Source organism: Heptranchias perlo, chromosome 11, assembly GCF_035084215.1.
Source record: "Heptranchias perlo isolate sHepPer1 chromosome 11, sHepPer1.hap1, whole genome shotgun sequence".
In the NCBI taxonomy this organism is placed as follows: Eukaryota; Metazoa; Chordata; class Chondrichthyes; order Hexanchiformes; family Hexanchidae; genus Heptranchias; species Heptranchias perlo.
This window is the reverse complement of record NC_090335.1, coordinates 44,926,140-44,938,598: the sequence shown is the minus strand read 5'-3', so window position 1 is coordinate 44,938,598 and position 12,459 is coordinate 44,926,140. Positions and strand designations below refer to the sequence as shown.

At 40.8% G+C, this 12,459-nt stretch overlaps 1 protein-coding gene across 3 annotated transcripts in view; it reads right to left on the bottom strand.

Moving 5' to 3' along the window:
• Window positions 1-12,459, bottom strand: part of kdm6a (lysine (K)-specific demethylase 6A) — a 230,591-nt gene that overhangs the window by 52,561 nt on the left and 165,571 nt on the right. For 2 of the 3 annotated variants that reach the window (XM_067992901.1, XM_067992903.1), the window contains exons 11-15: window positions 8,933-9,031; window positions 8,589-8,808; window positions 5,446-5,580; window positions 4,734-4,883; window positions 219-317 (exon numbers count right to left, since the gene is read on the bottom strand). In XM_067992901.1, coding sequence (XP_067849002.1) covers window positions 219-317; window positions 4,734-4,883; window positions 5,446-5,580; window positions 8,589-8,808; window positions 8,933-9,031 — 703 coding nt within the window. The remainder of the gene's footprint in view (window positions 1-218; window positions 318-4,733; window positions 4,884-5,445; window positions 5,581-8,588; window positions 8,809-8,932; window positions 9,032-12,459) is intronic. The other variant, XM_067992902.1, reaches the window with a different exon arrangement.

The following is a 12,459-nucleotide window of genomic DNA, read 5'->3' as shown; positions in this document are numbered from 1 at the left end:
AATTATTAACAAAAGGTGGAGCAATTGGAAACCAATTTGTTTGATTACATCACTGAATGAAATCACAGTGCGCCCATATGGCCTCAGCTCATGCCTTGTGAATATCCCATGAAGTTGCTTTCAAAATGTGCACGTTTGATCATTCTGAAAATAAATAGTGCTCAATATTTCAAATTAGAACTGTAAAACAATTAAAATATTATAATGAAACTATATACCTGCAATTTTTGAGGGGTCAGGTACCATGACGGAACCTGCTGTTGTACTGGATGGTGTGGTGCTGTGTGACCACCTGACCAGACATCTGGAGCATTTAGCTGAAAATAAAAAAATAAATTAACACACCCATTATTTTAACCAAAATTATAGAACAAAATCTAGGAACTATGTAAACTGAATCATTTCCAATTTAATTGCAGTAGCATTTCTGTATTACCTTTGCACGGAGCATCTGCAAAGGATAAGTGCAGAAAATGGATGAGGAAATAAGAGTATGTACCAAAAGCGTAAGTTTAAAACCATACACTGCAATAACAGATATTTTTGGGAACACTGCAAAAACTTTTGAGGATCATCTTACATAGACTGTTGGATATTATTTCTATATAGATTGCCAACAAACATGTGATACATTAAAGTCTGTAATATATCCCTGGAAAAAAACTCTTCCCAAGTCACTTACAACAGCACGCACAAATTCCCAACTGTCTAGCCTTTGGTCCTCCATTTGTCATGATACTTCTGAAGCTACTGATCTGCTCAATCACATCCTCACCTCCACCTTTGATGCCCTTGTCCTCAGTTAAATCCTTACTCTCTCCCACCCTAGTCAGTCCCCTTGATACAGCCCCCCATCTTCACTCCCATGAGTTCAAAGGGCACAGATTTAAACATTTGGTGCACAACTGGTTTAGCCACTCAACTCCAGATCTGGTTGGACCACATCATGCACCATCAGGCCCTGCTCTCCTCTGCCAAAACTGCTCACTACTCCAGGATCATCCTGGAATGTAAAGATAACCCCAGCTTCTTTTTTCCCCACCAACCATCTCCTTAAACCTTCTGCCCTGCTCCCTCCACACTCACCTCCAACAAGTGCGAGGAGCTCATGGACTGCTTTGTCACTAAGATTGAGACCATCCGTTCAGCTGCCTCTGCCGCGCCCCTCCCATCCTCTAGCCCACCATGCCAAATTTCCAACCTGCCCCCCTGCCTTAGCCCTGAACTCATATCTTTCTCTAGGTTCTCTCCTATCTCCCCTCATGCCTTCTCCAAGCTAATCTTGTCCATGAGACCCACCTCCTGCTCTTTTGATCCTATTCCCACTAAACTGCTGACCACTCATCTTCCCTTCCTGACTCCCTTGCTAGTTGATATTGTAAACTGTTCCCTCTCCGGTACTGTCCCCCTCCCTTTTAAATCTGCAGTCATAACCTCCTCTTCAAAAAACCCAACCTTGACCCCTCTGTCCTTGCAAACTACCATCCCATTACCAACCTCCTCTTCCTCTCCAAAGACCTTCAACATGTTGTCGTCTCCCAAATCCGTGCCCATCTTCCATGCAACTCCATGTTTCCGCCCCTTCCACAGCACTGAAATAGTCCTAACTGAAGTCACAAATGACAGCCTTCTTGACCTGCCTGCAGCTTTTGACACAGTTGACCACACCATCCTCCTCCAATGCATCTCCTCCATTGTCCAGCTGAGTGAGTCAACCTGGTCTCACCTGGCTCCACTCTTGCCTAGCCAATCATAGCCAGAAAATCTCCTGCAACGGCTTCTCTACCCACCCCCGCACCATTATCTCCGGAGTCCCCCAAGGATCTATCCTTGGCTCCTTCGTATTTCTCATCTACATGCTGCCCTTGGCAGCATCATCCAAAAACACAATGTCAGGTTTCACATGTACACTGATGACACCCAGCTCTACCTCACTCGACCCCTCCACTGCCCATGTGACATCCAGTCCTGGATGAGCTGAAATTTCCTCCACTTAAGCAGTGGGAAGACCGTAGCCATTGTCTTCAGCCCCCACCACAAACTCCACTCCCAAGCCACCAATTCAATCCCCTCTACCGTCTCAGGCTGAACCAGACAGTTCGCAACCTCAAGAGTCTTATTTGACCTTGAGATGAGCTTCCGACCCCATTTCCTCTCCATCACCAAGACTGTCTAATTCCACCTCCATAATTTCACCTGTCTCTGGTCGTGCCTCAGCTCAACTTTCAAAAGGCGTTTGATAAAGTGCCACATAATAGGCTTATCAGCAAAATTGAAGCACATGGAATAAAAGGGGCAGTGGCAGCGTGCATACAAAATTGGCTAAGTGACAGGAAAGAGAGTAGGAGTGAATGGTTGTTTTTCATACTTGTGGAAGGTATACAGTGGTGGTCCCCAGGGGTCGGTACTAGGACCACTGCCTTTTTTGCTATATATTAATGACTTGGGTGTACAGGGCACAATTTCAAAATTTGCAGATGACACAAAACTTGGAAGTATAGTGAACAGTGAGGACATAGACAGACTGGTGGAATGGGTGGACACATGGCAGATGAAATTTCACACAGAAAAGTGCAAAGTGATACATTTTCGCAGGAAGAATGAGGAGAGGCAATATAAATGGGTACAATTCTAAAGGGGGTGCAGGAACAGAGAGACCTGGGGGTATATATGTACAAAACTTTGAAGGTGGCAGGACAGGTTGAGAAGGCGGTTAAAAAAAAAGCATACAGGATCCTGGACTTTATAAATAGAAGCAGAGTACAAAAGCAAGGAAGTTATGTTGAACCTTTATAAAACGCTGATTCGGCCACAACTGGAGTATTGTGTCCAATTCTGGGCACCGCACTTTAGGAAGAATGTGAAGGCCTTACAGAGAGTGCAGAAAAGATTTACTAGAATGGTTCCAGGAATGAGGGACTTCAGTTACGTGATAGACTGGAGAAGCTGGGGCTGTTCTCCTTAGAGCAGAGAAGGTTGAGAGGAGATTTGATAGAAGTGTTCAAAATCATGAAGGGTTTAGATAAAGTAAATAAAGAGAAACTGTTCCCATTGGCGGAAGGGTTGAGAATCAGAGGACACAGATTTAAGGTGATTGACAATAGACCAAAGGCGACATGAGGAAAAACATTTTTATACAGCAAGTAGTTATGATCTGGAATGCGCTGCCTGAAAGAGTGGTGGAAGCAGATTCAATTGTGGCTTTCAAAAAGGAATTAGATAAATACTTGAAGGGAAAAAATTTGCCACAGCAATGGGGAAAGGGACTAACTGGATTGTTCTTACAAAGAGTCGGCACGTGCTCGATGGGCCGAATGGCCTCTTCCTGTGTTGTAACCATTCTATGATCTGCTGCTGAAACCCTCATCCATGCTTTTGTTATCTCCATGCTCAACTATTCCAATGCTATCCTCGCTGACCTCCCATTTTCCACACTCCATAAACTTAAGCTCATCCAAAACTCTGCTGCCCTTTTCCTAACTAGCACCAGTCCCATTCACTCATCACCCGTGCTTGCTGAGCTACATTGGCTCCCGGTCCCCGAACATCTTGATTTTAAAATTCTCATTCTTGTGTTCAAATCACACCATGGCCTCGCCCCTTTCTATCTCTGTAACCTCAACAACCCTCCAAGAACTCTGCCTTCCTCTAATTGCATCACCACTTCCTTTGGGAACATAGGAATAGGAGTAGGCCATTTATCCCCTCGAGCCTGTTGCTCCATTCAACGAGATTATGCTGATCTGTGACCTAACTCCATATACCCACCGTAGCCCCATATCCCTTGATACCTTTGGTTAACAAAAATCCATCAATCTCAGCTTTCAAATTAACAATTGAGCCAGCATCAACTGCCGTTTGCAGAGGAGCGTTCCAAACTTCTACCATCCTTTGCGTGTAGAAGTGTTTCCTAACTGCACTCCTGAAAGTCCTGGCTTTACTTTTTAGGCTATGTCCCCTAGTTCTAGACTCCCCAACCAGCAGAAATAGTTTCTCTCTATCTACCCTAACAGTTCCCCGTAATATCTTGAAAACTTCAATCAACTCACCCCATAATCTTCTAAATTCCAGGGAATACAACCCTACTTTGCCCCATCACTGGCAGCTGTGCCTTCAGCCATTTAGGCCCCAAGCTCTGGAATTCCCTCCCTAAACCTCTCTCCTCCTTTAAGAACCTCCTTAAAACCAACCTCTTGGTCATCTGTCCTAATGTCTCCTTCTTTGGCTCGGTGTCAATTTTTGTCTGATTATGCTCCTGTGAAATGCCTTGGGACATTTTGCAATATTAAAGGCGCAATAAAAATGAAAGTTTTGTTGTACATCAGTGTGTAGTATACCAACAGATCATAAACTTGCTGCATTTTATTTTAAATTAATTGTCTTAACTGGAGAGTGCAGCTGTTACACAAGGTCATGTTATCATTATGGTCCTTTTGCCAATTTTTTTCAGAAGAACTATTTTCCGCAGTATAATCAGCATGGAATACTGAACTATCATTGCAATGTTGAAAAAATATACATGTCTTCCATTATAGAACATCCACAAAAAATAGTTTACATTTCATGTTGAAGAGTAGATTACAAAAGGGATGCATATCATTGAACATTTTAAAACTCAGAAGATTTTCTTTAAAAACCTCAATTTTTCCTTCTGTCCCCATTTCATTCGGATGCCGAAGTAATCATACGGTCCTCCAAGCATTAAAATAGAATCAAACCAATTGAATTATTACCTTAGTAGGACTGGACATCCTTTTCCTTTTAGCAGGACTGGATAGGTCATCTACTTGGTTAGAAGGAACCATGTGTAGTGGTAAGGACTGCTGTGGCTGCTGACTGAGGCCTGCTAATGGTTCATTACTGTGATGGTGAGGTTTACAAGCCTATACACAAAAGAGCGTTGGAAATAAAATCTTTAGGTAACATTTCTGTGTACTTTCAAGATACCCTTTTCTTTCTGCTTTTGATTCCCTGTTGTCTTGCGCTTGTGCAGTAGTAATCACAGAATATGTTTTTTCACCAGCTGAACAATGACTAAGTGTAGTTTGGACTAATTTCTTATTCCCATTTTTGTCAGAGTTGAGTACCAAGGAAAAAAAATCTGAGCAGTTCTGGGCAATAGTTGTAACTATCTATAAATACAGCTTTATGTACAAATAGTGCAAAGTATTGCATACAATAGGATGGTTCAACATTTACTTTCCAATAGCTTGAGAAATCACCAATTTTGATCTCAATAGCTCTAGGACCTTTAAAAATATTTTGGTAGATAATCTCATACCCCCAAATAGTTGTAATCCCATGAACATATTTCTTCAAATCCTACCACTGATGATGTTTTGTGCAGTTACTGCTTTGTGTGTATATGTATTAGCCACTAAAAAGTACCTTTAAAACTATAAAGCTAAAATGCTTAAGTACAATTGAGGTACAAATAATTTTCACCTGCTGAGCTGAATTCATGGCACCCTGCCTGGAGGTAAGTTCTGCTGGGATTGGTAGGCTCCATGCCTCCTCAATACTGGGAAGCATTTTGGTTTTACTTTGTAGGCTACCTTGTGGAAGGTTGCACAACTGGGCCTGTAAAAAGTATGTGATGCGATTATGTAAATGAAAGCTAACTGATCAGTCATACAAACCACCTAATTGCTCAACAATCATGTAACACTTGTGGCTTTATGATCACACTAAAATTTCAGTTAAACTTGTGACAGAACACAGTTGTGTGAAGTTTTAGCAACCTGCCCATGTTTTAATTTTGTTAATTTTGCATTGTGTGCGGTGAAAAAAAGGTCAAAATCAGAATGAAAACTAATAACTTTTATACAAATATATGGTTTTGAATTTAAAATTGCAACAATTTTCTCCCAGTAATATGGTACATCATAGTAATTTAATCTCCTGGGGATCAGTGGTGTAATTAATATCTTTGACAAGGCCTCCTTTTCTATTATACTTAAATTCAAAATTAACCTAAATGTTCAATTCAAGTCTTTAAAAGCTGCAGTTTCCTTTTAGTTGACTATGTATAATATATACTAAAAAAAATTGTAAACTTCATAATTTTTTTTTGTAAGCACCAACCTAATTAAAATGTTTAAAAGAACCTGAAGCACTTTTACATAGTAGCCAGGAAAGAAAGACAGTCAAAGTAAACATTTATAAAAGTAGAGGTCCATTACTATTTTTTTCTCATGCTTCTCACAGGGAAATTACAGCAGCTACAACTGCAGACAAGTCGATGACCTGTGCTGCACTACACTCAGGCTTAGGAACACTGAACAATTGTAAGTGGTTTGGGCAAGAGTGGGGGGAGGAAGAAGAGAAAAGAGAAACAGCAAAAAAAAGTGCAACAGTGGGATATTGATAAAACAAACAATATTCTCTAATACAAATGGTGAGAGAAAATAAATGATTTCAATAAGGGCCAAAATTAAATTTGCAGCAAGAAAATGATTCCGATGTGCAGAATTCCATTTGCTTGTCCACAAAAGCTCCTTGCCTACTAACATTTTTCAGTTTTCCTCTAATTGGGGAGTTAGTAAGAGGATCATCAATTTAAAATAGTTACAGAATGAGGAGAGATTGAGAAAAATGTCTTTACAGTCTTACAGTATGGAATACTTTGCCACAGCTACTAGCTGAGATAGGGATCAGTAGATCTTTTAAGGGAAGAACAGATAAATATTTGAAGCAGAGGAAAATACAGGGCTACATGGAAGAAGCAAGGTAGGATTAATTTTGGTTTTCTCTGGCAAAGCACCAGCATAGATATGGTGAGTCAAATAGCTTTTTTCTACACTGTAAACTTGTATGATCCTATCTGCTACCAAAATAAGCAATATTTAGTATCAACACTTGTATAGAGAAGCAGGCATAAGTGGTGCACAGAAAACAAATCAAGTTGAGTTGAAGATGTAAATCACAATTGTTTGGTGCAAGAGAGTCATGTCAAACACTTTGTGAGTGATTTTCCTTAAAACGTAGCTATCAGCGCTTCTGATGGTTTTATGGGTAAAAGTACTGTCTAGTGTTTCACTGAGCCATACAGACTAAGATCCCAAGTTTAACCTCTGGTCTGTGTTGAGTTAGCTGATCTCAGTAAAGGTGACAGAACAAGCACTACAAATAACCTTAGTGTCCCAGGGAAAGAAGAAAATGGCAAAATATTCCAGCCATGGCTCATGTTCCTGATTACTCGCAATGACCTTTGCTGGAAAGTACATGTGGATCTCAGGTAAGGACAGGTAGCAGTATCAGCTGATATTTCTTCCACCCCCCTCCTTGGTCGAAAGGCCTACCGATACTGTCCAGGATCACACCTGGACAGATGAGAAGATAGTTGGGAAGAAGATGCAAGGAGCTAATAAGATCAGTAGCAACGTGTCGAAGCATGAGCAGTAGCATTCAAAGATTGAACTAATATTGACTGCTGAGACCCATAAACCACAGAAAGCGAATCGTAAAATAATTTATCTTCCCCACCCTCCCATTTTTTCCCCTTCCCTCTGGAAGGTGCTGATTCTTGCTGGGGTATGGTTCCATAAGTACCAGCAGCCCTCCAGCACCTGATCAAAGTTGTAACTCTTCGGACGCGAGCTTAGACAGTGAGGTTTGGTAAGCTATTCACAGAGGTCATCATACCCAAGGCCAATCTTATTCTCACTTGATTTCCAAGTAATTTCCAGCAGGGGTTAATGAATTGCAATCCAGAGTGGGACCCTGGTTGATTTTTCCCTTTCCTAGACAAGAGGGGCTGAGAGCAACTGGAATGCTCAAACTGCAATCCTGGTTGAAATCAGCTAACTAGGTGCAGACTAGGAATCTAGTTTGGAACCTTCCTGTGGCCTAATGTTATACCAGGTACACCTTTACCTGCTAGGCCATTAGAAAACGTTATCAAATGGATCTGAAAAATGACTCAGACTATGAAGTCGAACAAAGAAAGATACTGCAGCTTTAACAGAAGAATTCAATATCACTTGCATTAACAAGGGATGATGCAGAATTATTGTTGTAGGCAGGTAGGACTTAAAGAAAAAAGCAGAATAGCTTTGCACTTAAGATACCATATAGCAGGCAATTTTGGCAAAAAAATTTAACGTGCCTTTGGCAATTTTTCCCTCCAATTAGACCTCAAGCAGTAGAAAGCAACCGACTGCTTTCTTCAAATCTCCGTCTTCTAAGTTGTACATGATTTTAACAATGCCATTTATATAACCTGCTATGCGGTACTGCATAAAGCTAATTTGATTCTAAAATATTAATGCTAACTTCTATTTTAAAAATACAATAAAAGCAGAAGATAACTGTCATAATTAACCTCTAATAATGCCTAAATTGCCCATTCATGTTATATTCCTTGGAATTCTGACTGCATGGTTTCTGGTTAACTACTTAACCAGTTTAAACTAAATTGGTGCTTTAGAAATATCTTTCTAACTCGGTGGAATATGGTTAGTCAATAACAAACCCATATAGAAGTTTCTTGTCTAATCCATAGATATAAATAATTTATGTCCATTAGAAATATTCCATGTAATTTTTGAGATGAATAATATGCATTTAGATACCCCAAACCAGTTTACCTGTAAGTACTTTATCCTTGCTGTGAGTGCAGAGGTATTACTACAATTTTTGCTCCTAGTTGCATTTATGTAACATTTAATTGCATCCTGAGGTTGATTGCAGGATTCATAGAGAGTTCCCAGGTCCATCCAGGCTGCAGCATGTCCGTGGTCTAACTGAACAGCACAGATATAGGCCTGTAAAGCATCCATTGGTTGGTTCTGTTGCTGATACAACACCCTAAAACAGTAAACAAAATGGCACAGGACTGAACAGATGCAGATAATAAAGTGTCAAACGAATATTGCCAGAACTCTCAATTTTTTGTCTTACCATCTAGTTCTAAGCATCTGGCATTTCTTACCCTATTGAACACCATGTGTCAGCACTCGCTTCCGATTTATCAATGGAATGCCTATATGATAAGAAGGCATCCTGAACTTTGCCAATGCTTGAATAGCACCTGTAAGAAAGATACTAATTACAATTCAGGATATATACACACAAACTAGATGTTATTTTGCCAGTTCCAGTCTCCAAGTATTTTAGATAATAATGGAGGTAAAATGTAGAGAAAATTACATTTTATTCTATGGCATTGCAGCATATCTTGCTTCTTAAGCAGATTCCACTGAAACTAATACTTAAAAACAGTTTATTTTTTTATGTTGAGTAAAACACAAATGCATGTGTAATGCACATGATATAGCTACTAATGGATCCACAAAAATATGACTTACTTTAGATATGACCTTCCTCATTCTTTGAATGCCATTGAACTATCATTTGCACAAATGAAAATGCCCAGCCCAACTTTTAAAAAACAAATTCTCAGGGATGTGGGCGTTGCTGGTAAGGTCAGCATTTATTGCCCATCTCTAGTTGCCCTGAGAAGGTGGAGATGGACCACCTTCTTGTAGCAGCTTGATGAAACAGTGCCTTGCTAGGCTACTTGAGAGGGCAGTTAAGAGTCAACCACATTGGTGTGGAACTAGAGCCACATATAGGCCAGACCTGGTTAAAATGCCAGGTTTCCTTGCCTTAAGGACATTAGCGAACCAGTTGGGTTTTTATGGCAATCCACAGTTTCATGGTTACTTTTACTAATACCAATTTTTTTTTTAAATGAATTCAAATTTTCAAACTGCCATGGTGGGATCTGATCACACATTCTCTAGATTATTAGTCCAGGCCTCTGGATTACTAGTCCAGCAATATAACCACTACATTCCTGTATCCCTGCTTGGGGTGGGGGTAGCAAATTAGAGACAGAGGGCTAAGAATTACTTGACTCAAATTGTGTGGTTTGTATTGGTCATTTCATCTTCTCCCCACCCTGCTGTGTATGTGTGCATGTGGTTCTGGAAGCGAACTGCAGTTCTTAAGGGAACACAAGAGATACAGCAAAATCTCACACACAAAAGGAACCTCCAAGTTGCACAGCTGAGAGAACTGACAGAAAGGGAGCTTTGTACATGGAGATTAAACTGCAACTAAAGGACTAGGAAGGCTACACCAAAGTAAGTAAATTAATATTTTTACCTATTCATCTTTCACATAAGAATGAATTATGCCAAACTGGTAAATTAAAAGAGGTGGAGATCTCTCACTTAATGTTGAGGCCAAAGCCTTGATAGTCAAATCAACAGCTTAATGACACCTTATAAAGCATGTAGATTATTTCATGCAGCTGTCTTGCAGATAGTATGGAGAGAAGACTGCTGCATAAGGAAATTTTGTGGTTATAACACAAGTTGAATGAGCTCTAACTTTTCTTACTAACCTCTTACACTACAGTCCTCTTAATACAAAGCAGAAACTGCTTTGCATCAATGCAGACTGTGTAATGTAATTCAGAGATGGGGAGAGGCGAGGCCATGGAGGAATTTGAAAACAAGGATGAGAATTTTAAAAATGAGGCGCTGCCGGACTGGGAGACAATGTAAGTCAGCGAGCACAGCAGTGATGGGTGAACAGGACATGGTGCAAGTTAGGATACAGGCAGCAGAGTTTTGGATGAGCTCAAGTTTATAGAGTGTGGAAGAGGGGAGGCCGACCAGGAGAGCATTGGAATAGTCAAGTCTTGAGGTAACAAGGGCATGGATGAGGGTTTCAGCAGCAGATGAACTGAGGCAGGGGCGGAGACGAATGATGTTACAGAGGTGGAAGTAGGCAAACTTGATGATGGAGCAGATATGTGGTCGGAAGTTCATCTCAGGGTCAAACAGGACGCCAAGGTTGCAAATGGTCTGGTTCAGCCTCAGACAGGACCCCCCCCTCCCCTTGTTCTGATTGTATTAATATGCCTGTTCACCTATTCTGTATCAGTTTTGAAGAAGTTTCTAAACCCGAAACGTTAACTAGTCAGATCTCTTCAGATGACAACTGGCCTGCCATAACTTGCTTTACGTTGTTACTTCAATATACACCGCTCAAGTAACAATTCTCTGTACAAAGCGTATCACATGATCACAAAACAATGATTTTAACGAAACAAAAGCACAGCAACCTCAGACATGCAGAATGAGCAAAATTGCCATCCTGAGAATGCTTAATTTATCAAGTAACAGTTGTTCCAGGTCAGAGATGAATAGAATCCTAACAAAGACTTACAACCTGGATAATCTGCCCCAGTTTTGAGATGAGGGCTAGATGCCAGAAACACCCATAATCCAAAGTGGGAGAACTGTTCAGTTATTCACCAAATCATGACCCACCTTTGCACATGCAGTAATTTTGAAACTCATTCCTTTGGGCAAGGGCTTGGTCTAAGCCAGAAGCAGCAAAGGTCTGTGGAAACAGCTTCACCTGGCCTGAGATTTTTTGCATACGAATTTAACAGCTGATCAGCCCTTTCCCCCACCCCAAATCCCAGCCACAACCCATTAACAGCCACACACCTGCAGTGGACTTTGTAATAACTAATTACTTCTCAACCCTCTACTGACAGCAGCTTTATTGTCATGGAACATTCCTTTACTTTAGCTGCAGTTTAGGGCTGTCCCACCATTGTATACTGAGGGCTAGAATCAAAGAAAAACCCCCTCAGGCTGAATGTAAAATGACCAATGAATGCAATGTATCTGTAATTGATAATCTGTAATGCCTGTAAGGGCAATGAGGCACCCTAGGGCATCATGAACTGTATGTACCATGTATGATGTGTAATTGTATTGTGATTTATGAATTGTACTGTATGAGCCATTGCAAACTGTATGACCTGTATTTTATTGTTTGAAGTGTAATTTGAATTGTATTGTATGTACCTTTACAAATTTTATGAATAAAGTATATTTTTGAAACAAAAAAAAATTCCTTTACTGACAGTACGATTAACCACTGAGAACTCGTGGTGTTGTTGTACTAGTGTGGTAGATGGAAGAGTCTGCCCAATTGGCCCTGTTCAGAGGCAGTCTTTGGTTACAATGGGTTCCCGGGTGCTGTGTAGTGGACGAATTGGTAAAGTTCCGGTGGTGCAATGAGCCTGAAGTAGTCACTGAAGTAGGTGCTCTGTGCTGCCTAGCTTTATAAGCACTGGAGCACTAAATAAAAGTTCTGCATCTCCTTACAGAGGGCTCTTGTTAAAGGAAGTGCTATAGTGCTGGCCCTTGAATTGCCTATTTTCCCAGAGGTTAATTTCTCATCTTTTGCTAAATCCGGGGCTGCAACGTCTCAGTTCGTGCCGGACTTCAAATTGACAGCTGGGAATGAGGGGTAGTGCAGCAAACCTTGCAGCTGCCCCGCAGTGACATGACTGGGAGGAGTCACCTCATCCCGCAGAAGGTGCCAGAGAGTCGGGAGGAGCCTCCTCATGTGGACCATTCTGCTAGTCACAATCCTTGTTCATGGCTCCAGCAAAACTTTGGGCATTAGATTATGGAGATGTATTTT